The 25,894-nt window shown below is 41.0% G+C and overlaps 1 protein-coding gene across 2 annotated transcripts in view; it reads left to right on the forward strand.

The window, feature by feature from the left end:
- PCSK5 (proprotein convertase subtilisin/kexin type 5) overlaps positions 1-25,894 on the forward strand; it is an 893,215-nt gene that overhangs the window by 527,022 nt on the left and 340,299 nt on the right. For both annotated transcript variants that reach the window (XM_029616187.1, XM_029616196.1), the window contains exons 11-12: positions 9,816-9,933; positions 12,346-12,534. In XM_029616187.1, the coding sequence (XP_029472047.1) occupies positions 9,816-9,933; positions 12,346-12,534 (307 nt within the window). The remainder of the gene's footprint in view (positions 1-9,815; positions 9,934-12,345; positions 12,535-25,894) is intronic.

The following is a 25,894-nucleotide window of genomic DNA, read 5'->3' on the forward strand; positions in this document are numbered from 1 at the left end:
TTCCACCATCTCTCTCTATACTTTCTCCTGCTGACCGCAGCTTGCTTTACAAAGCAGCGCCACAGGCATTAAGTGTGCAGAGTCCAGTGGATGTCCATGCTGCCCTAGGAGTTCCATCTAAGATCAGATCTGACCACTTGGCTAGAATTTGAATTCACTCACAACTTGCTTTCGCATTCTTAGCATTTGGCATTTCTGTGATAAGTAAGTGCTTCTCACCTGTACATTATCATCTGAAGAATGTATCCTGAAATGTATCTTTACTAACTTCACAAGAAGCAAATGAATTTCTCCCAGCATGAACAGAAAAATATAGATTTATGATTACTGGAAACAATCTGATGAGCAATGATGGATATGCTGTTTGAACAGTGAGGCTTTTATTTATTTATTTCATTTGGGCAGGACCTTCTAGCACTGAATTGATGTAAGAAAAGGTTTGCAAGACTGCAGCTCTGAAAATAAAACCCTGTCTAAAATTGTGGTCCCATTAGATAAATGAGGTAAATCTGTTTGGCTCCATTAGAGACGTTTTGTGCGAGATAATAATTGTTAATTCCAATTAAATTTTCCAGATCTGCAAGAATGAGCTCATTTCCAGAGCTAAACTCAAATTTATTCAGGAAGCATAGAGAGGTCCATTTTAAATGGGGAAAGGGAAACTGAGGAAGATTGGCGCTGCTTCTTAAAATGCAGAGAGGATAACTTTCAAACAAATGCGCATGGCAGTATGTACGCTTGTATGTGGCCGCGAGCCGGCATATGTGTATTTTATAAAATACACAAATCTCTTCCCCACAACATACAAATATGTATGCTTATGCACGACTATAAGCAGTGCATTGAAAACACATATATCAATGCATTGAATGCATGTATTTTTCCTATTTATTTTAAAATATTTGCATGTATATTTTATGCATGAAAGTAAAGTAGGATTACTTGCACAAGTCCCAATTTACATGTGTAAGTCAGCCAGTTTTAAAATGTGCACGTGTAAATGAAATTAACCAGTTTACCAATTAGTCCAATAGTTCACCGCCTCTTTTGCCAGTTCATTGAGACCTTCTTGGTTCTTTAGCCTAAACTCCTTCCAGTTCACCCAGACTTCACACCCAGTCAGTACTACACCATAAACATGTTTAATATCACTTACACCAGATAATTGGCTGGTGTAAAAATACACAAGTAAGTTGGCAAATATACATGCGCAAGTACCTTTTAAAATAGCAACTTATGCACATACGTGCTGGTCCCTCCCCAGAATGCTTCTAGACTGCCCCTTTATGTGCATATATGTACACACAAAAGTGAAAAAAGGCTTGTATTTTTTAATTTTATAAAAGGTAGAATACGCAATTAGAAGCTACTTAAGCGCGTATATGCTAATTTTTACTTGCTTAAAGTTTTGAAAATTCCCCCATCGTTTACAGATATCATTTATAGTTCAGGTTATTCTTTATACAATCTGTAAACCTAGAGATCATACTCAGATGGCCAGAGTGCTAAGCTCACCTCTCAAATTGGTGGTGCAGTGAAGCCAGTTTGCTGAAATGGCGGTAATGCATGTTGCAGTATTTCAAACAACCCACCCTTTATCCTCAGAAATGCAGAGGCAAGGGAAGAAGTGGTCAAGGAGACTGGGCAGATAAAGGAAGCATGTCCTAGCAATGCTTCAGGCCATGAGACAGCTGGGCTAGTGCCAACTGGGTTTGTGCCGTCAGGTTAGTGGTGGTGAGGCACTGTCTAGTAAGACCATAGGGCCCTAAGGAGCAACAGTCTCACTAGTTTTTGCCGCTATTTATAATACAATGCTAGACAAGGGGGGCATGGAGTGTGGACTATATGTACTGAGATTATCCGGTTTCAACCCTAAACAGCAGTGGTACAGCTGCAACAAGCTTCCAAGAAGGCTAGGATAGCCCACACAGAGTGACCATAGTTAAAATCCAAACATAAATGAGTATGGGGAGGAAAGATGTTTTAGACAACTATGCTAATTATAGTGACTGTAGGGGCTTATTTCAAAACTTGGTAATAAGACATGGGGATCCTGGATTAGATTAAGTATTGGTCTTGTAAGACTCAGACAAAAAGACTAGATCTGGCCTACCAGCAGAGGTAGTGGGGGCTAGCACTGTGACAGATTTTGGACATGCTTTGAACAAATGGGGAGGGCAATGGTGAAATTGAGAAGTTGGGAAGAAGACATGAGGGTGCAGTGGAGGGCTGGTGTTGATTTCCATTTGGGAATTTTTTTAAATCTACCCATAGTGATACAAAACCAGGAGAATTTCAAATAGGCAGACTAAATGAGCCCAACTGAGCTTTATCTGCTGTCCTCAGCTATGTTACTATAAATGATTCCTGAAGCATTGATGAGACTTTCCTTTCCGCAGAAGACGTTTCCCATTCATATTGGTCAAGTAGTAATGACCCTGCTGAAACTGCAGTAGGTCACCAACAGAGGGAGGAGGTTTAAAATTGGGAAGGGTGTGTTGATGGCATGACTTTACATTGGTGCCATACTTATTTCAAGATAGTCACTTATGGTTTAAATTTAGGAATACCTTGAGACACTCTGTGATGTGGGATCAGTTTATCTTCAGGACTGCTTAAGAACATAAGAAATTGCCATACTGGGTCAGACTAAGGGTTCATCAAACACAGCATTTGTTTCCAACAGTATCCAGTCTAGGTTACATGTAGCTGGCAAATACCCAAACATTAATTAGATCCCATGCTACTAAAACCGGTAATAAGCAGTAGCTATTCCCTAAGGCAGTTTGATTAATAGAGGTTTATGGACTTCTCCTCCAGGAATTTATCCAAACCTTTTTTAAACCCAGCTATACTAACTGCCTTAACCACATCCTCTGGCAATGAATTCCAAAGCTTAATTATGCATTGAGTGAAAGAATTTTCTTCAATTTGTTATAAATGTGCCACTTGCTAATTTCATGGAATACGCCCTAGTCATTATATTTGAAAGAGTAAATAACCAATTCACATTTACCCCTTCAGCCGTCTCTTCTACAAGCTAAGCAGCCCTAACCTCTTAAGCCTTTCCTCATAGAAGAGCCGTCCTATCCCCTTTATCATTTTAGTCTCCCTTCTCTGTACCGTCTACAGTGCAGCTATATCTTTTTTGAGATGTGGTGACCAGAATTGCACATAGTATTCAGGTGCAGTCTCACCATGGAGCAATAGAAAGCCATTATAACATTCTCCATTGAATTCATCATTCCCTTCCTAACATTGTTTGCTTTTTTGACCGCCACAGCACACTGAGCCAACAGTGCTATCTCAGACTTTCTCCCTAAAGATCTCTGACTCACTACTGACTGATGTTCAAACATTCATCAAAAACATGGCTTTTTCACTAACACTATGGCAGCTGATTTTGCTAGTAAATTGATTTTAGTAGAAGGGATGGATATTGTAGAATTATGTTTGATTGTTTAATTTTATGGTATTTATTGTGTTTTATATTGCTTATTATTTTAAGGGATAAAAAGAGTTTTATTTTATTCTGTTTTTGTAATTTGATAAATTTTTTTATTTTATGATATTCATTGTAAGTGATTATATTGCTTATAGATTTTAATTGATTTTATATTTACATTAATTGCTGTTCTAAATCTTGAGCACTATGGTAATAAGATGAGATAAAATAAAATATTATATTTATATTGTTGCAGGCATGCACTACATATATAGAGACATAGGTTTGGGTTTTAAAAGGTGAAAATTGGTCTGTAAAGGATCAATAATGTTTTTGTAAATGGATAAAAAACCTAAAGCTCTATTAGAAAATAACACTTGATTAATGTTTGGGTTTCTGTTTGACCAAGCATATATGTAGCAGCCACAAGAGCCCCAAACATGATCAAGGAATCTGGACTGCCTCTCTGTGAGCACCAAGGCACAGTGTCAGCTTTTTGTTTCCACTAAACTCAAGTATGAATTTTGTTTTCTTTCAAAGTCTAATGGCTCTAGAAAGTACCTACAGCATAAAGTAGAGGTTTAGAGGTTCTGAGTGACCTGCAAAACCTATAGCCATGCTGTCAGAGGAATTCCGTCTCCCTCTGCCTTTGGAGGTTCAGTTACTATCATACATAGCAATCATGGCTCATCAACAGTGAAGGGGGCAGGATTTGCAAAGGCTTGAAAAAAAATGAAAACCAAAGATGAAATCTTGCCTTTTTAAAGGGGATGAACTAGTACTTTGGCCAACTTTATAATTTTTCTTTTCTAAATACTTATTTAGTCTTTGGAAATGATGGGGCTGTCTCGCTACCTGCAGCTGCAGGGTCTTTGAAGTCCAGGTGGTGCAGACAGCCGCATATCAGCTGTCTGGAAGCTTTCTCCACGGGACGGTTTAGCAGCACAATTGTCTGCTGGCATGTTTTGATGTTCCAGCTGCAGTTGTTTTTTGTGCTTTGGTATTTCTTCTGTTACCGAAAACAGGTGTAGTGACCTTTGAACCAGACCTTATTTTTCTCCTCCTTGCAAGATGTTTACAATGTTATAGCTGTATGAAATAATTTCCAATTAATGGTTCACATCACAGACTTATCCATGGTCATATGGAGAATGTTCCTTGAAAGAAAATAGCATAGTTCAGAAATTCTCAAGAGGTGGGTTAATCATTTCCAGGTTTTCTACAGTTCTTCTCAAGATTTCTACAGTGCATATCAGATGTCCACAGCACAGTATGGAGACACATGGAAGCCTAATTTTCAAACCTATTTGCAGAACTGCATTTGCATATATAGGTGGACATGTGGAGATTGATGCTAGTATTTTATACATTGTATGGTGAGAGTGTCACAGTTTATAAAATTCCATGTAGTTCAGAAAATGCATACTTTCTGTACCTAGTTTATAAACATAAGCACATATATTTTAGGCATTAAAAAAATAACGTGGAGGAATGGTACCTGCGCACAAATACTTGAAATCATTAGTTTGCCAATTCTTTGCCAGTTCACCACTCCATCTCCTGATCAACTTAGACTTTCTAGCACTTAATTCTGAACCTACTCCAGGTCATGCAACCTCCCACCCAAAAATTGCGGACAAGTCAGATTTCACTTGTTCTCAGCAGTACGACACAGACCAACCCACCAATTAGGAGTACTTGAGGCCAACAGTAGAGAGAGGTAAATTCTACCTCTAAACCAGCTGTCCTCTAAAGCACAAACAAATGTTAACCAGTTAGGTCATTTTAAAGCAGAAAACCTTTGCTTCCAGCACACCAAGCTGATTTTGAAAGAGCTCTGCAAATCCAAAGCTTCCAAAGTGTCTGTTTCAGGCCTTATATCAAAGGCTAAGATATTTCAATAATAAAATTGAAAGTGCACAACCTCGGTGTGATAATAGACACAGAACTAAACCTCAAACAACACATATCTCTAAAAGTTAAGGAAGGGTATGCCAAACTAATGGTACTTACGAAAGTAAAACCACTGCTGACACTATCAAACTTTTGCATGGTACTTCAAGCATTAATTTTTGCGAGCACTGATTACTGCAACGCACTTTTGCTAGGATTGCCTTATACATCAATAAGACCACTGTAAATATTACAGAACTCGGCAGCACGAGTTCTCACGGGGAAAACGAAAAGGGATCACATTACAGATACACTAGCGGAACTACATTGGCTACCAGTCGAACAAAGAGTTCAATTCAAAGCACTGTGCACATACACAAACTGATCCATGACGAAAAAGCAGAATGGCTGAACACAGCACTAAGAGTACATGTACCTCATAGAAATTTAAGATCAGCAAACAAAGCACTCTTAACTATCCTGTCAGTAAATACGGGAAGACTGACCCAGGTCAGGGAGCGAGCTCTGTCACTGGCCGGTCCCATTTTATGGATCACTATGCCTCTAGAACTAAGACTACAGAGAAATCTCAAATTGTTTAAAATAAATCTGAAAACCTGGCTTTTCAAACAAGCCTTTTACAAAGAGAACGGTAAAAATAAGTAAGGTACAGCTGGCATAAAATGCCCAACACATAATCTCCAGATACCTACTTGGAAATTATTTTTATCACACTGATAATCGTAAAAACAACTGAAAAGGCTAGAATGAATCACATGTGCTTCACCCATGAGTCATGTATCAATAGGTAATATATATCATTATTCAACTAGTTTTTAACATTTCTATGTTACCGAATACTACTGGCATCTTTTTTGTAAAGTACTAATTATACCCTACTATATGTTCCTTTTTGTAAATTGTTATGATGGTAAATAACTTAATGACGGTATAGAAAATGTTTTTAAATAAATAATAAAATGCTATTTTAGTATATTGCACTTTAAGGAAAAAGTAAACCATAAAATAGAAAACTATCAGCACAGGCGATGTGCCTACTTTTATACAGGCCGATACAGTACCGATGCGTAAAAAAAAGTGCGGCAGTGTCTGGCACCCGCTCATTTGACGCGCACGCATTTTGGGTCGCAATCCGCTCGACTCAGTATTCAAATTAGACACAAATCCAAGCGGCGCCAAAAGCGCGCCTATCAAGTGGTAGGCGTTTGCAGTCAATTTCACTGTATAGTAAGGTTACACATTTTTGTGATCCAGTCTTGGAATATTCGCTCCCAAAATCCTAACAGCAATTACAGCGAGTGACTCACTCTCTGTCCTTTGCTGCCTGTCTCTCCCCTCCTTCCCTTCTATTGCATGCTGCCTAAAACTGGTTCTATCACATTCAGTCTTGCTGCTTGCATTACTCTTAATTGCAGATGCAGTTGAAGTCATGTTTATTTCTTCATATACCAGCTTCCTTGGTGTGACAAGATGTGAAGCACTGAATGGTGCAGAATGACCGCTTAATAGGGAACCTGAGGAACCATGATAAACATTCTAGTAGAAGTAGCAAGTTTTGAGGTGCAATTTAAGAGCAGCAGGATGGGGCACATCAAAAAAACAAAAAGGGACCAAGTTCCAGAGAGAACTTTCCTTTTAAAAATTGCCTAAGAAAAAAGTACCCACATAACTTTGCACCTTTATTTTGTGTGAGTATTTTTGTGGAAAAAATATGTGCATGCTTGCAAGCCCCGCCCAATCGTCCTGCTGGGGTAATTTTACCAGCACATAAGGTGAGCAATATTTCTACAGGTAAAGAGGTGTTTTACCTATGGAAATGGCTTTGAAAATTGCCCTGTAAGGAGATAAGTGGGTGGGGGTGAGGGACAGGTGGAAGTGAATGGAGAGATGCCTGATGAGATATACAGTGGGCAATGGCCTCAATGACTTCAAAGGGAGGAGTTTGAATACTAAGTGGAATTAGATCAGACCCAATGGAGAGACTCGAGAAAAGGGGTAGATGGGGTGTAAGGATTGCAAGATGATTCTAACTGCAATATTTTACATTGACTGGAAAGGAAAGTGCTGGATTCTTGTGCAGAAAACAGAATAATCCCTAATCCTGTAGGAGTATCTGGTGTGGATAACCTTACAGTACATTACTAGATTTAAACAATAACCTTATGAAATTAATTCATTAGTTTTAAGAAGCAGATACAGACACTTTGAAGAGGTATTCAATCAGTTTATTATCATCATAAGGGAAAACAATGTTTAAAACAGTACAGATATTTCTTTTCCTTTTGGTTTAGTTAAGTTTTACAGCGCAAGGCAGTGTAATAAAAGATAATCAGAGTTTAAGCATTATCTAAACTCAACTTTGCACTTAGGAATTATGCAGTGCCAGCTACTAAGCCCATCTGAAAAGTAATTAAGCCAGTGTTCTCACCCTTCAAGGTACTGCACAAGTCCAGGGTCACTCTTATAACAGGATGCTGTCTCAACACCATGGGGTAATCCAGCGAAGCCTCTTATGTTGAATAACAGTTAAAACCCAGAAAACCTCATCAATGTCTCTGTGAAATATGACAGCAGAATGGATAAGATTTACTAACTGGCCAAAAGTCTTTCAAGGGAATAATTGGCAAAACAGTTTATTTCACATTACAGAGCAACTGTGCTGAGTAAGAACTCAGTCTTAGCTTACAAGTAATAGTTGTTGTGACCTGCACAGTCAGTTCTGGCAGCAAAGCTCTCAAAACCAATTTTTTGGGTAGTCCGTGAGGAAAGCGTGAAAAAAGCCCTTAAAAAGAGTCTTTCAGGTAATGTCCATTCAGATGACCATCTTCTGGTTAACTCAGTCCCTTTTCTCAGAATCAGACCTCATTGAATATTCAGTTTGCTTAAGGTCCAGTGTTGATCTTGATTGGATGTCACCATTTCCTATAGACAGAGGATTGGTGGGATGCAAATGATATCTGAGTCCCAATACATAGGAATATTCTCATACGGATTAATGAAGTTCAGAGAGTTTGTTAGCAAAAAGGATACTAGAGCAATACCCATTTCATAGCTGGATACAAAGTTTTTACCAAGGATATGTTTCACAGTTCTCATCCAAGATTCTCTTCTCACATTGGAAGGCGATGACAACTCTCTGATATGAAGAAACAAACACAGTCTTTGCTCCTCTGTGTGACAAACAGTCTCTTATAAAGTTGCCAAAATCATCACATGGCTGCAAACTCCATGTTTATATTGCTTTGGGCCTGCACATTTTGCTCAGTCTGTACGTATAGCAGTAGGCCTCAAGTTTATGACACACATCCTGTTTAGGGTCCCTAGTGTTTACCCTGCACTATTTGCCTACGGGAATGGCTTTGAAAATTGCTCTCTAAGGAGATAAGTGGGTTGGGGTAAGAGACAGGTGGAAGTGCAGGGAGAGATAGATGAGATATACAATGAGCAATGGCGTGAAGAACTTCAAAGGGCATTGTGAGGAGTTTGAATACTAAGTGGAATGAGATCAGAGCCAATGGAGAGACTCGAGAAATTAGAAGATGGTATGTAAGAATTTTAAGATGATTCTAGCTGCATTATTTTATATTAACTGAAAAGGAGAGAGCTGGATTGCTATGCAGAAAATAATCCTTAATCCCCCTGGAACTATAGGCTAGTAGCCTTGCAAATATGAGGTTAACTGATCAGGATCTAAAAAGAAATAATTGTACTGCTGGAATATAACCTTGCATCTGCATAACTTCCATATTTGATGTGAGAAGTATATGAGATGGAGTTTATTAATGAATGATTGTCTTTAATTGGACAGTGATCAAACAGTTGCTGACTACAGAACCATATGATTTTTCTAGCTCCCTTTGCTATTGATAAAAACTGATAATCTGATAACTATCTAATTTATTTATGTATTTTATTTTATTTGTGTTTATATGTAAAAAGCACAGCAATGTAGCCCTAGTGGTTGAAGTATAGTTATTAAGTGCAGCGTTGCAGGTCAGCTGCCAGTCTACCCCCATATTTAATTCAGCTCTTTGAACAAGTAATGCAGCCTCTCGCTTCGAAAGTGGCACTCTACAGATGTTGTAATCATCTTTATATATGCTGTGTTTAAAATTTGTAAATACATCTTTATATATGATGTGTTTAAAATGTGTAAATACATCCTTGGTAAAAATAAATTTTCTTGGTACTTTATCAATTGTCATTAAAGAATTGAGATACCAGGGCTGTACATATGACTGTTCTGTATTCATCGTTTGGTTAATACATCTAACCATGACAAGCTTGAAAGTTCTGGAATGCCCCAAAGATGGTCGGTACTTTCTTTTGCACTTTAACCCATGTTTTACTTGTAGATGTGTTCGTAGCTGAATGGTGCCTGCTAGGAAGTGTGAGATATCCTCACCCCAGGTATTTTGGTAGGTGTTAATATAACAGTTCTGTATGTTTCTGACAGTGAGCCACCTATATGGATTTGGGTTGATGGATGCTGAAGCCATGGTGATAGAAGCAGAAAAGTGGACAACAGTTCCTGCACAACACATATGCGTGGAGAGCACAGACAGACAAATCAAGTAATATTTACTATATATGCTCACTCAGAATGATATTCCCTAAAGCACATTCGGTGTAATTTTTCCTTCATGTTGTTCATTCTCTGTGGTTTAAACCAAAGCATACATCAAACTTTCCAACAGAGTACACAGTTTTTACTGAAACTGCCAGCCATCACTGAGTGTGAGGGAGGTGATTCTAAAAAGTGAAAGAGTCACATAGGGGATACTTTTCAAAAAGATTTACGCACATAAATGCAGTAATTTTCAAAAGCCCACTTAGCATGCATAAAGTGAACTTATGTAAAGCCCAGTTTTAAATGCATAAAATGTTTCAAAATCATCCCCTTAGTGCTGAAAAGGGAAACTCCATGGCTCAGAAATTTGTGCAGGTTCTTATTTGGCTGGTGTCCTACTCTTCCTGACTGGGTCACAAGTTTTTGGCTCAGGCGGACTGTGAGTTTGGAGAGAAGGCTTTCTGTTGTGGCTGGGAGCATCCAATTTGTGCTATCTGCTGCAAAATGATTCTAGAAACCCTCTGAATCGTGGGAAATAGAGAGATGATGCACCAGATGCCTCCAGAAGCAACGAGCTGCATCATACAGATGAGTTAGCTCACAACTCTCTTAGGTGTAGAATACTGTCTTTCCACACAAATCTAATCAATTCTCAATAAGATGACATAAAATCAAATGAGTATCAGTATAAAACCAAGATCATAAAAACAGATAAAACTAAATATTATACAAATTGCCATACAACAATGCATATAAAAGCAAAACAGAAGTCAGGAATAGGCTAATAGTCCATTCTAAACTGAGTTACATTTTAATGCAGGTTTTATTTAATGTGGGCGTTAAAAAGCGCAGTCCCTTCGGAATGCAGGAAGCTAATAACATGCAAATAGACCAGGAGTAAAAAAAAAAAAAAAAAAAGCACACTAAACTGAGGAAATGTGCTTTTTTGACTTGTGGCCTATTTGCATGACAATTTACAGTGTAAAAAAAGAAAAAAAACATTTCCCTAACCTCCCAAGTGGAGCTCCCTCCCTCCTGCTTGTCCTCATGTGGCCAAGCTGAGTGGGTTAGCCTGGCAAGTCCTTCCTTCCTCCCTCCCCCTCTCTCTCATCTTAAAATAAACTCCAGCCCAGCAGAATTCGCATCCCTCCAAATCCAAGCCCCCTCCCCACCAGGGAACCTCAGCCGAAGAAAACCTCACCTCCTTCGGCAGGGCTGTTCCGTTGTTCCCTCCCTGCCAACTGAGGGATCCCTTCACTGTCACATGTCCGTGAAAGGATCAGTCCCCTTTCAGAATTCTGAAAGGACAGCCTTCTGAACGAGAGGAGTGGTATTAATATTAAATGCCTTGCCCAATTTTAAATAAGTGCGTTAAAAGAAACCAAAACTCTGTGAATAAGGTTTAAAGCTTCTTGATCCACACATATCCAGTAGCAGGAATGACCCAAATTGAGTCAGTCACTTGACATCATGGCAGGACTGCCCATGGGATTCCAATAGAAAATAGGCCCTTGAAGTCAGGGAGCCAACTCTGGGGCGTGCATCATTTCTGCCGACATGGGACAGACCTGCCAGTCTGAGGGGTGCAGTTCCACAGCCTTATAAACCCATTACATGTGTCTCTCCCTCTCTCTCTCTCTTTTTTTTTTTTTTTGTTTTAAACTGAGCTGTGTTAGAGGTCATCAGCCCCCTTGTTACTTCATTGAAAGGAGGTAGGTAGCTTTGAGGAGAATTGCATTTTAAGATGGTATTCCCTAGGCTATTTTCTCATGAGGCAGTTACAAAGCAGTAACTTGCAATTAACTAAGCTCTCATGTTGCTCCTGATATGTCAATCTGGGTTGGTTTTTTTTATTTTGAATAATTAAAAACAGTTTCTATATGCTTTAAAAAACCCAGGTTCTTTAGAATGTATTTCATTCGCCCGCATTTGCTTCATGAACTGGTGAAAGCCAATTCATGAAGCATTTTGAGTTCAGCTGTTATCTTTGCTAACCCAGTGCAACCAAAATAGAGGGAAAGAACATTTGAGAGGATCATGGATAGTTACCTAGGAGGTAGTATGCAGAATTCACTTGATACATTTTCCAGCAAAATACAGATTGTGCTTTGGGCACTTGTTAGAGAATTGCTTTCTTCAAGTTAAGCGGTTAAGGAACAAAAGGCCTCATGCTGGGTTAGCATTGTCTTGCTGATGATTTTCATCTGCTGTACAGCCTAAGAATCCAGTGTTGCTGAGTGTGTATGTACTATGTACCATAAAAGTCAGTTGGCTGATGGTGTCAGAACAATGTTAGCATTCTTCTGAAGCTTTTGGTTACCAAAAATGTAAACATCAGGACAGTAATAAAAAAAACGATGCTTGCTTTTTCCTTGGTTTTTTTTTTTCCCCCTCCTTGTGTTTTTCCCTGGTGTAGAACTATCCGTCCTGAGAATGCCGTACGGTCGGTGTACAAAGCCACGGGCTGTGCTGACAACTCCAACCACCATGTAATCTACTTGGAGCACGTGATTGTGCGCGTCACCATCACTCACCCTCGCCGTGGAGACCTGGCAATCTATCTGACTTCTCCCTCTGGAACAAGGTCACAATTATTGGCAAACAGGTAACTGCCGGCTAGTGCTGATACATTCTCCAAGCCCTCACGTCCGCAGTTAATGTGCTGCACAAAGGAAGCAGGCTGGTAATACAGAGGTGATTGCAGTTGCAGAAACCTAATTATATTTCCAGAAACAGAAAAGAAGAAGCAGAGATTAGCCCTAATGACAGGTGAACTCTTGGTTATTACGGAGATCGGCAGAGGGCTGGAGTAGCAGCTAGTGGGGCCTCTAATTTTCTTTAAACCCAGAAACCTGTAATCTTTTGAGAGGGAAGTGGAGGGTGCAAACAGACATTCCAGCTGCCAGTATGACTGAGGTGGTAAAGGATATAATGATGAGGTGGGTGCTACAAGTGGTCTAAGAAGAGACTTGTTTAGACAATAATAATTGTTTATTATCCTCGTTTTCCCCCTTCCCTCCTGGAAGGAGGAACATGGTTATAGTAGGATGTAGTTTCCTGAATTCCTGCGTTAACAGCTTTTGGTCACTAATCCTCTCAGCCCATTTCCCCCCTTTCCTTCGAATATGCCGGTAAAATCCTGAGCAGTGGAAAGCCTCTGCCTTTTACCTGAAAGGGCTCCATGGTTTGTAGCCATGCATAGATGGCGGGGCTAAGTGCGTGTTACCATAGAAGGAACGGCTCAGTCCTCCTGTTTTATTAATAATGCTGTATTTAACAGTCTGCCCTCTGCTACTATTTACAGTTTCCCTGCTGGAAGCCTTAAAATGAAGTTTTCTAGTTTTGCTGGACAATTGCAATTCTTTTCTTTTCTCTATCACTCCCCCCCTTAAATAAGCACTATAAATATTTGCATATGAAATGTGTGCTTCTGGAACAGTGTGTGCTCTCTGCCAGCCAACTACCTGCCATCCTAAAATGAAACCATTCCATGGTTGCGCGCCTTTTGCTGTAACTTCCTTGAGAGAGGGGGGTGGAGGGGGGAAAGGAGGTGAGAAAGGCATGCGCTTGGATGTAATTAGCAGATTTATAAGTCTTACAGTTGTTTCTTTGCTCACGTTTAAAAACCTGAAGAACAGCACTGCCTTGGAAATCACAACTAGTTCCTCCTGATGGGCAGCTTTAGCAAAAAAAAAAAAAAAATCCTGAAGTGTAAGAATTAAAACAAGAAATGTTTGGGTAAATATAAATACAGAGGTTCCTCTCTTTGAGACCAGGAAATACATAAGCTGTAGCATAGAGGGAACCGAGCCCGTGCAACAAGGGAGGGGTTGTCTCTCTCTCCTTGTATGTAAAAATTCACATTCCTCTGTCTCCAAGAGGTCAGAGCTCTGTTCCCTCCAAAGCTAGGCCCCTAGGTACTCTTAAGCAGCCAAAAGGGGTCATTGCTAGCATGTCAGGTTAGTTGTTGCCTTCCTCCCTACACCGGCATGTGGTTGAGCGATGCACGTGCTCAGCAGTCCCAGAGAGGCGACTACAGCCTAGAAGAGCCAGGATCCTAAATTAGACAGCTGTGGGAGAAAAGTTCTCACTTTTGATAGGGAAAAGTAGAAACTTGTAGGAACATTGTTCTGCAGTACACTGTGTTTTTCTAAAAATTAATTTGGCATGGACAGAGAAAAGTTGGTGCCACTTAACGCGTGGCTCTAATCATGATCATGCCGGAATATATATACACGCGCACACGTGTAAGGCAAATCTTAGGACCCCTTAGCAGCACATCTGTGATCCGTTAAGGAAATGATGCTTCAGCTCCTGCTGTGTATTGCAGCTTCTTGACTAAAATGGTTTTCTCGTTCACACCAGGCTGTGCTTGCTTGATTAATGGCATCAATACCACCTGTTACTGGATCCAGCAAGCAAGCTTGTTGCTGTCTCATGACCTTGCTTCAGTTGGGTTCAGTGCAAAAAATGTTGCTCCTGTAAACATTTTTTTTAGTACAAAGGCAAGAAAGACTGTCATGGACATTCACTATCCTGTTAGCTGGTAAATCTCTGCAGACTAAATATGGCCTTTCTTTCAGCATATGGTGTTTGCTTTTAATATTGGCTTCCACATGAATGACTTCAATAAGGGAACGTGTGACTCAGAGGTTCAATGGATTCCATTCCTTTGCAGGCACTGGTGGATTTTGTTGTGACTGACTTTGGCCTCTCATGCATACTTCACGAACTGCGTTATAAGAAACATCTGTTTTCTTGTTTAGAAAATGCAGACTTTTAGATTGGGTGAATCAATATCCAGTGAAATATATTTTAATACATGCAAATTTGGGATACACAGACACCATTCTATAGGACCAACTTGACCGAAACCTAGTTATCTGCAGCTCATTCTAAATACATAGACAACACAGCAGCCCATGAATGAAAAATGTTCTGTGGTTTGTAATGCACGTCTTTAGATGGGTTTAAGATGATACTTTAATTGCCTTGATCTACCAAGCCTAGCATTACAAGTAAACCTGTTACAGCTTGTCATTTCTAATACTAATATGGCTGTGGCTCAAGTCATGGAGCAAAACACCTTTGCATGCTAAGTTTGGATCTGTTTGTCTAAGGGGCAAGATTGAAGCAAGTGATCATGGAATTGAAGTGGAACAAGGCGGGTATAGAGTAGACTTGCAATACCACCTGATTAAAGTTAGATTAGGGCAACAGTAAATTGACAATAGAGATGTGCATTCGTTTATTACGAATTAGGCAATTTCAATGAAATTGCCTAATTCGTTGTGGTTCGGGGGGACCTGAACCACGAAACGGCTTTTCCCCGAGCTTCGGGGAAAATTCGTTTTTCAGGTTAGTGCAGGGGGAGGGGCACATTTATTTAAAAAAAAACAAAACCCACCCCAACCCTTAAATTTTACTTTCTTACTCCCCCACCACCACCATCCTGATCCCTCCCCAAGACTTACTAAAAGTCCCTGGTAGTCCAGCGGGGACCCACAAGCGATCTCTCCCTCCATGCTGTCGGGCCTGCTGTGACTCAAAATGGCACAGATAGCCTTGCCCTTACAATGTCACAGGGGCTACCAGTGCCATTGGTCATCCCTTGTCACATGGTAGGAGCACAAGATGGCGCTAGCCAACGGCATGGAGGGAGAGATCGCTTGTTGTACCCCGCTGGACCACCAGGGACTTTTAGTAAGTCTTGGGGAGGGATGGGGATGGTGGGGGGGGGGGGTGTAAGAAAGTTAAATTTAAGGGTTGGGGTGGGGGGGTTTTCCCAATTTGTGGGGTTTTTTTTCCCGATTCGTGTTTTGTTTTGTTTTTTTTAATTATTCCGGTTTTGGGTTCGGGTTCCAGTTTCATTTTTGGCAAAAAATGATCCGTGAGGAAGCGCCCGAACAAAACACGACCCGAGCCAGAAAAGCGAAGCTCATCTCTAATTGACAATGATGTGAGAGAGAGAAGTTGGAAGAGATGGCATTATTGTTTGTTTTCCTTCTTTTCTCAGTCTACAATCCTCTTCTCTCTCATGTGGGCATGAGAAACTCTTGTGAGAGAAGAACTTCTGTGTAGTAAAGAGCTGAAGCTGTGGTTGGCAGAGCCTAGACTCCTGGATTCTGGAGGTAGCAGGTGCTATAAGCACAACTGGTAGAGCCATGGCTAAGCGTACCATACAAGCAGTAGAGGTAACTGTTCCAAGAAGTATATTGGGCCAGAAAAAAATGCTCATAGCTCTGTGGTGTGTGAGGTATCTGAGTTTGGATTGCCTATCCATTGGGGCCTGCCAGGTTTGGACACACTGTGGCGGTGATCACTCAAGTGTGAGAAGGGAAGACTGCTGGTGCTACTGTGTTGTCTCCTTTTGGACAACATGCAACACTAAGGATGGGTCTCAGAAGAGACACCCCTTGACAATCGAGGATGATCTGAACCAAACAGGCAAGCTGTCTGGGGAGGGACATAGATTAAGGCTAAAGGGAAAGATGAAAAAAAAAATGTTCACTGCTTAGTAGTGCATATATTTCCACTTCTTCTTGGCAATGGAATTGTGGAAAGAAAGGAATCTGCTTACTCTGGCACACTTTCCCATGTTATAACGTCTTCCTGCCTTCAAAGAGACCAAGAACATGAAAGTATTAAAACCTAGAGAAGGGAAATAGAACTTCCATTCCATCAGAGTGATCTGCAACCTTTAGGATACAAAAAATAATTGGATAAAGATTTAAACAAAGATATTCATAGGACTGTAATGAAGGGGAAGATCCTGCTAGATATCTGCCAGCTACAGCTAGAATCAGGAATACCCTGGACTCTCTTCAAACTCATACATGAGGGAATAGTATTGGACCTGTTACTTACAAGTGGATACATTTTTTTTTAAATGGAATAATATGAAAACAGAGGCTAAGAGAGGTCACAAAAATATGAGTGTCCTAGACCTGAAGACTGCCAACTTTGGGGGAGTACGTTAGAGAGACACCTCCAGGGTGGGAATATCAAGATGGCATAGAGAGTGCGGGCAAAATTTTAACAACCTCATTATAAGGGCAACAAGCCTTTTTTGTGGGGAAGTAAATTACAAAAGAGAAAAGACCACATATTTATCAAAAGTATGGTTGAAAAGATAAGGGCAAAATTCAGAAGGTATAAGGTAAGGTACTACAGAGGGAAGAAACAAGGAAAATATCTGTTGAGGGAAGCTGGGAAAGAAGAAAAGACAGTATAGGCACAAAAAAAAGGGAAAATAGCTAACGTTGTAAAGTAAGATAATTCTCTCTCTCGGCTTTAAATAAAATAAAAATATGTGGGTATCTAAAATGGTATATCCATCAGAACCCTAAAATAGGGTAAGTAATACCACAAATATTTTAAATGATTTGAAAGATGCTTAATGTTGCAAGCTTTATTATACAATGGCAAAGAATATCAAACTATTCAAAAAATAATTCAAAAAATAAAATTGGCACAATAACACACACATATATTTATCAATTTCCCTAGTCACTCATTCCTCATTCACACCAATTCTAAACTCTCTGTAGTGTTATGCATTTATAACATGTATAGATATCGAATATAAAACATTGTCAAAATATATAATTTAGTTATATATTTTATATATAATTTAGTTATTTATTTTATATTTATATTTTATATTTATATAAAATATTATATATATAAATATATATATATAACAAACAGCTATATATATAATATATATAAGCTATATATATATATATATAAGCTATATATAAATATATATATAGCAAACAGAATTTTTTATATATATATATATAAATATTTTATAAAATAAAAATAATTTAGTTATTTATTTTATAAAATAAGTTACTTATTTTATCCCCTTACAGTTTTTACTCCTCCCCATTCATCTTTTCTTCCTCTCCCAGTTTTTATAACCCTGTTTTTTGTAACTGCTCCCCCCATGCACCAGTTTTGTTCTACTGTTCGATGCACCCCTTGTTTCTATGTAAACCAGCATGATGTGACCTGGTCATGAATGCCGGTATATAAAAAACCTAAATAAATAAATATACAAAGTGCTTGTAATGAAACAGACAACTTGCAATAGAGCTGGCCTTCAGGAAAGATACTTTCTGAATTGCAAATGAATCACATGGAAGGTACCTTCATTAAAAAGGGGATACAGATCAGATGGGGGGGGGGTATCATGTGACATGGTGGAGGAGTAGGACGTGTTTCTATGGAACTCCGTGTTTCCTCCCTCCAAAACACCTCGATTTTTTGTGTTTTACACTTTTTTGGCTCGCTGATCAGGACGGAGATAGGCTCCTTCTCAGTGCTGCCCATTATCTTTGGTTTTATAAACCAGAGCAGCAGACATAAATGGCAGCAAAATTGCCATGGCATGACCTGGAGAAATTTCGGCACACAGACCACAAAATGGCAGCGAGTGTCAGCGCTCCTCCATCCCTGGAATCTCGGGAGGAGAAGGTAATTGAGTTGGTCGAAGAGGTGGTAACAGCGCTTGATGTTAAATTCAACAAGTTATATCAAAAGTTTGATGAAATGAGTCAGATGTTAACTGACTCCACAACACACTTGCATGAAGCAGAAACATGTATAACCACTGTCGAGGACCGCGTGGCTATGCTGGAGTAGCAATTAACTGATTTAAAATCTGAAATGGAGAGACAAGGGAAAAAACTCAATGACTTGGAAAACAGGTCATGCAAGGGGAACCTGTGATTTATTGGATTCCCAGAAGATATCCGTGAGGTAGACCTCACCGAACTTTTAGAATCTTGGTTACCACATACCCTGGATCTCCCCGCTAAGCATGGAGAGTTACGGGTGGAGCGCACCCATCATCTTGGTCAAAAGCAGCCAGGCAGGAGTAAGCCATGTCCAGTCATTGAGAAATTCCTTAATTCAGTTCATAAAATGGACATTTTACTTGCATATATAAAGAAGCGCACTCTGGAATATGAAGGTACCCCGATACTGGTATTCCAGGACTACTCGGCCCTAGTCACGGCACAACAGAAGGCTTTTACTCTGATTTGTGTGAAATTGATTCAGCACAAAATAGCCTTCACGCTGCGATTTCCAACGCAGCTTCAAGTCACCGGGCAAAATGAAACCCATGTATATGACTCAGTGGAAGCAGCACAACTCATGAGTACCCTGGAAGGGCAGTCGGGAAAATAACTATGATTGAAATCACAGCACTTCTTTTTTGCTTTCCCGAGCGTTGAACTCTTATATAGGAATAACTGCGGAGAGCAATGAGGATTTCTCATAATTTGATGCATCATTAGAGACCAGTAGGCCTGACTTCAGTGCCGGGAAAAATAATGGAAACTATTCTCAAGATCAAAATCGTAGAGCATATAGAAAGATATGGTTTAATGGAACCCAGTCGACATGAATTTATCCAAGGGAAGTCTTGCCTAACAAATCTGTGGATAAATGTAAACCGGTAGATGTAGTGTATTTGGATTCTCATGAGGGTTTTGACAAAGACCCTCATGAGAGGCTTCTAAGAAAACTAAAAAGTCATGGGTTAGGAAGCGATGTCCTTTCGTGGATTACAAACTGGTTAAAAGACAGGAAACAGAGAGTAGGATTAAATGGTCAATTTTCTCAGTGGAAAAGGATAAAAAGTGGAGTGCTTCCAGGGATCTGTACTTGGACCGGTGCTTTTCAATATATATATAAATGATCTGGAAAGGAATACGACGAGTGAGGTTATCAAATTTGCGGATGATACAAAATTATTCAGAGTAGTTAAATCACAAATTAAATCACAAGCGGATTGTGATACATTACAGGAGGACCTTGCAAGACTGGAAGATTGGGCATCCAAATGGCAGATGAAATTTAATGTGGATAAGTGCAAGGTGATACATATAGGGAAAAATAACCCATGCTACAACCCAAGAAAGAGATCTAGGCGTTGTAACACATTAAAATCGTCAGTTCAGTGTGCTGCGGCAGTCAAAAAAGCAAACAGAATGTTGGGAATTATTAGAAAGGGAATGGTGAATAAAACGGAAAATGTCATAATGCCTCTGTATCGCTCCATGGTGAGACGTACCTTGAATACTGTGTACAATTCTGGTCGCCGAATCTCAAAAAAGATATAATTGTGATGGAGAAGGTACAGAGAAGGGCTACCAAAATGATAAGGGGAATGGAACAGCTCCCCTATGAGGAAAGACTAAAGAGGTTAAGACTTTTCAGCTTGGAGAAGAGACGGCTGAGGGGGAGATATGATAGAGATGTTTAAAATCATGAGGTCTAGAATGGGTACATGTGAATCGGTTATTTACTCTTTCGGCTAGTAGAAAGACAAGGGGGTACTCCATGAAGTTAGCATGGGGCACATTTAAAACTCAGAGAAAGTTCTTTTTTACTCAATGCACAATTAAACTCTGGAATTTGTTGCCAGAGGATGTGGTTAGTGCAGTTAGTATAGCTATGTTTAAAAAAGGATTGGATAAGTTCTTGGAGGAGAAGTCCATTACCTGCTATTAAGTTCACATAGGGGTAGATTTTAAAAGAAGCGCGATCAGCCTACTTTTGCTTGCGCATCAGACTCAAGCAAAAGTACGCTGGATTTTAGTAGATACGCGCGGAGCCGCGCGTATCCACTAAAATCCTGGATCGGCGCGCGCAAGGCTATCGATTTTGTATAGCCTGCGCGCGCCGAGCCGCGCTGCCTCCCCCCGTTCCCTCCAAGGCCGCTCCGAAATCGGAGCGGCCTCGGAGGGAACTTTCCTTTGCCCTCCCCTCACCTTACCCTCCCTTCCCCTACCTAACCCACCCACCCGGCCCTGTCTACACCCCCCCCTTACCTTTGTCGGGGGATTTACGCCTCCCGGAGGGAGACGTAAATCCCCGCGCGCCAGCGGGCCTGCTGCGCGCCGGGCCGCGACCTGGGGGCGGGTACGGAGGGCGCGGCCACACCCCCGGGCCGTAGCCACGCCCCCGTACCCGCCCCCAAAACGCTGCCGACACGCCCCCGGAACGCCGCGACGACCGGGCCCGCCCCCCGACACGCCCCCCTCCGAGAACCCCGGGACTTACGCGAGTCCCGGGGCTCTGCGCGCGCCGGGAGGCCTATGTAAAATAGGCTTCCCGGCGCGCAGGGCCCTGCTCGCGTAAATCCGCCCGGTTTTGGGCGGATTTACGCGAGCAGGGCTCTGAAAATCCGCCCCATAGAGAATAGCCACTGCCATTAGCAATGGTAACATGGAATACACTTAGTTTTTGGGTACTTGCCAGGTTCTTATGGCCTGGATTGGCCACTGTTGGAAACAGGATGCTGGGCTTGATGGACTCTTGGTCTGACCCAGTATGGCATTTTCTTATGTTCTTATATTAGGAGCTGCCACCCAGGAAAAAGATCTAGGCATCATAGCGGATAAAATTGTCGGCTCAGTGTGCTGCAGCAGTCAAAAAAGCAAACAGAATGTTAGGAATTATTAGGAAGGGAATGGTGAATAAAACGGAAAATGTCATAATGCCTCTGTATCGCTCCATGGTGAGACGTACCTTGAATACTGTGTACAATTCTGGTTGCCGCATCTCAAAAAAGATATAGTTGCAATGGAGAAGGTACAGAGAAAGGCAACCAAAATGATAAAGGGGATGGAACAGCTCCCCTATGAGGAAAGGCTGAAGAGGTTAGGGCTGTTCAGCTTGGAGAAGAGACGGCTGAGGGGGGATATGATAGAGGTCTTTAAGATCATGAGAAGTCTTGAACGAGTAGATGTGAATCGGTTATTTACACTTTTGAGTAATAGGACTAGGGGGCATTTAATGAAGTTAGCAAGTAGCACATTTAAGACTAATTGGAGAAAATTCTTTTTCACTCAACGCACAGTAAAGCTCTGGAATTTGTTGCCAGAGGATGTGGTTAGTGCAGTTAGTGTAGCTGCGTTCAAAAAAGGTTTGGATAAGTTCTTGGAGGAGAAGTCCATCAACGGCTATTAATCAAGTTTACTTAGGGAATAGCCACTGCTATTAATTGCATCAGTAGCATGGGATCTTTTTAGTGTTTGGGTAATTGCGAGATTCTTGTGGCCTGGTTTCGCCTCTGTTGGAAACAGGATGCTGGGCTTGATGGACCCTTGGTCTAACCCAGCTTGGCAAATTCTTATGTTCTTAGAGATGTTTCCTTGGAACCAGGTACCCTGCAGGATCCAAACTCCTTTGCCAAAATTCACTCTTGATATATTTGGTGAGCTATTCCTCAGCTGAGCTCCTACACGATAAGTGTGATCCAGCTATACCAGTGACATTGGTTTTAGGGAATGGAGCGCAGGATTGTTGGTATCATTACTTATTCATTAGTTCTGTGGCCCAAGACCCTTTTTTACGTCCTTGCCTGTGAAACAGAAGTTTTATGACAGGAGGGCCTAACAGTGACGCAGCTTCCTCCAGGCACCAGACCGTTCATCGACTTGTACGTTTCATCTGCGCAATGACATTCCTTTTGCAGAGCCTTAAAAACATTTGGACAAGGTTGATCCTGGGACTTTGACTTGTTCTCTTCAACCAGTGTTGGGGCCTTCATCTCCTGGCTCAAGTTGAAGTTCCCTTTTTTTTTCTCTCTCTCTTCTTTTCTTCTTCGTTTTTCTTTTTCCTTAATTACTAGAGGGAGGGAACACCCCATGCAGGAGAAAGGTGATGATCTCTATTTAGAGGCAAAAGGGGCAGGGAAAACAGAGTGCAGTGAGAGGGGAGGGTAATGGGTCTAAAGGAATTGAGGAGTAAGACTGGTAGATTACTTTTTTGTGATCCCAAACTTGGGACAAAGCCGCACATATGTTATCAAATTAGAAAATGTTTTGAGCCTAGGCTTGGGGGGATCCCAACAATACTATCTGGTTTGAATTTTTTATTTATTTTCTATTTAGATCGCAACAATAGTATGTCATGGACCTCCTGGCGATTGTGGTCCTGGAATGTCTCTGGTATAGGATCGGTGTTTAAGCGTTATAAGTTGTTGCAATCCCTGCAGAGACGACAAGTTAAACATCAGAAACTTTGCGTATGTGGGTGGGCCAAGTATATTCAGCACAGTCACTGACAAGGACTGCGGGTGTGGCAATTTTGATAGGCAAGCAAGTTCCTTTCCAATTAGAAAAAGAAATTGTGGATGAGGATGGTAGATATCGGTCAACTTCATGGGCATCCCATTACAATCTGTAATGTTTGCATGCCAAATGCTTACAAGCATGCTTTTTTAACTCTGCTGCTGACACTTATAGCAGCTCATGCCACAGGGCATCTTTTGGTAGGGGGAGATTTCAACTGCGTGCTTGATCCCACACAGTATTAGACGGCCAAGCATGCGGGACTGGGTGACTCTGTAACTAAGGGGGTGTCGCTGGTCTGTCGCACTCTGGGGGGCGCTAGATGTGTGGAGAACACTTCACCCAATGGAAGTTGAATATACACACATCTCCCGTGCACATGGCACGGGCTCCCACATAGATTACATTTTGGTTCACGAGACTGATTTTGCATGGATGGTCCGGGCTCAGCTGGGACCTTTAGAGATTACTGATCATGCTCCAGTCGTTGTTGACCTTCTTGCAGATAGACCTTCAACTGACACGTATTTGGCGCTTCCCCAGCTACCTATATGATGATGCGGGCTTTCATGCCTATTTAGCTCAGAAGTGGGAAGCTCATCTGGCCACTAATGAGCAGCATAAGTTCCAGCCTCTTCTCTTTTGGAAACGGCTGTATTATGTGGGGAAGTCATAGCTTATATAGCACTCCGAAATAAACTTTTATTGCGCAAAATTTGTTATTTGAAACTCGTCCTCAACCCTTTCCGGTCCACCCCAAATATATTCGCCAGTAGGAATGTGAATCGTTTTTCTGACGATTGAAAATATCGGACGATGTTTTCAAACTCGTCAAATATCGGGGGGTCCCCGAAAGCAATAGGAGAACCCCACAAAAGTTTTGTGGGGTTCTCTTATCGTTTTGGGGGGCAGGAAGAAAGGGCACACAAAAACAAGTTGTTGCTTTACACTGCTTTACGCGCCTTGCTTCGGGAGGAGGGGAGAGGACTGGCAATCCCGAGCGTAGGAGAACCGTCCACTTCGTTGTAACTTTTTTTTTTTTTTTGGCTTTTTCGATTTTTTTGATTTTTTCCGCTTTCGTTGCTTCGGGAGGAGGGGGGAGAGGACTGGGGTTGCCCCGGAGACAAGCACCCATTGACGCGGCCAGGGCAGGTGAGCGGGGGCTGGGGGTAAGTTTGCCACCTCCCCTGTAGGTTGACCTTTGGGTTCTAGTGGCCAGTAGGACTTAGCTGGAATAGTGTTTGGACTGGGCAAAGCTGAGAGGTAAGGTGAAGACTGATGACACAGCTGGCTTGGACTGAAGACATGCTTGGGGTTGATGGTAATAGCTGGAGACAGAATTGGAGGCAAGGTAATGGTGAGAGACAAGGGCTAAGCAAAGACTGGACTGGATAGGACAAGGACTAGACCAGACGAGGATAACACAGAAAACAGAAGGCCCAAAGGCCACAAGGAAGACACAGAAAATAGACAGAAGGCCAGGAGGGCCAAGCAGGGTGCCAAAAAGACTCTGACAAGGCAAGGCACTAGGTTGTGAGAGAGGCAGGGCTAAATAGGGCTGGCCCTGCTGAGTCATGGGCCCATGGAGGAAGGGGCTAGAGTGAGAGCAATGGTAGCTCCATGAGGACCTCTTCTGGTGAGGAGGCTGCATAGCAGGCTGAATGGCTATAATATAGAAGGGCTGTTGACGTATGATTACAACTAAGACATGCTTTAAGACACACGACACAAAAAACTCTTTGTACGGTGAGTGTCTCTTTTTTGATGGTCACCAAAATCGATATTATATTATGATTTTTGGAGTGGGATTTTTTTAATTGATTTTTGAATAATGTCCATGCCACATGCAAACTTTTAACCCTTGCAACTGCTCTTTTTAGTTTTTTTCTAACTAATTTCATTCTATCAGTCTCCCTTTTTAAAGTTATAATCTACTATATTAATTTTACTTAATGTCCTCCTTCCAGTGATTATATAAAATTTGATTATATTATGATCACTATTGCTTAACAAGCCCATCACAGTAAACCCTCACATCAGGTCATGCATTCCACAAGGACTAGATGTAAAGTATCTGCCCTCTCATCAGTTCTAGGACCAGCTGGTCCATGAAGTCATTTATGGTCTCTGGAAACTTAATCTCTCTAGCATGTCTAGCATGGATGAGACTTTGATCCAATCAGTACTGGAGTAATTGAAATTTCCCATTATTATATTGCCATATTTATTTGATTTTTTAACTTTAGCTTACATTTCACAGTCTGTTTCATCATTTTGACCATGTGGCCAGTAATATACACCCATTGCTATACTCTTACTTGTCACACATGGAATTTCTATCCATAAGAATTTCGTAGTGCATTTTGTTTCCTGCAGGATTTTTATTATACAGTGCCACCCCCTCCATCAACTTTATTTGCCTTATCACATTGATATAATTTATCAGTGTCCCATTGCCTCCTTTCACCTTGTTTCTGAAATGCCCATACTATCTATCCTCATGTAATGCCATTCTTTCTAACTTAGCAATTTTATTGTTCTAACTTCATCTTCGCATACAGACATTTTAAATTATTTTTTTAAATTTATACATTTTTATTCCTCTTTGTATTCACAATCTGCTTATCAGCAAATGATGCAGGCAGTTTAGTCATTCACATCTGGGGGCTCTTTGTGTATGTCTGTCTGGGCTACTTCAGCCTGGGATATTCTAACTTCCCTGTTTTGCAGTTATCTTCGGAAGATACCTCCATCCAAACCATATATTTCTGAGCCACTGTCAGTTTCACCTATGGTCTAGTTTAAAAGCTGCTCTACCTCCTTTTAAATGTTAGTGCCAGCAGCCTAGTTCCACTCTGGTTAAGATGGCGT

This window comes from Rhinatrema bivittatum, chromosome 1 (genome assembly GCF_901001135.1).
Source record: "Rhinatrema bivittatum chromosome 1, aRhiBiv1.1, whole genome shotgun sequence".
In the NCBI taxonomy this organism is placed as follows: domain Eukaryota; kingdom Metazoa; phylum Chordata; class Amphibia; order Gymnophiona; family Rhinatrematidae; genus Rhinatrema; species Rhinatrema bivittatum.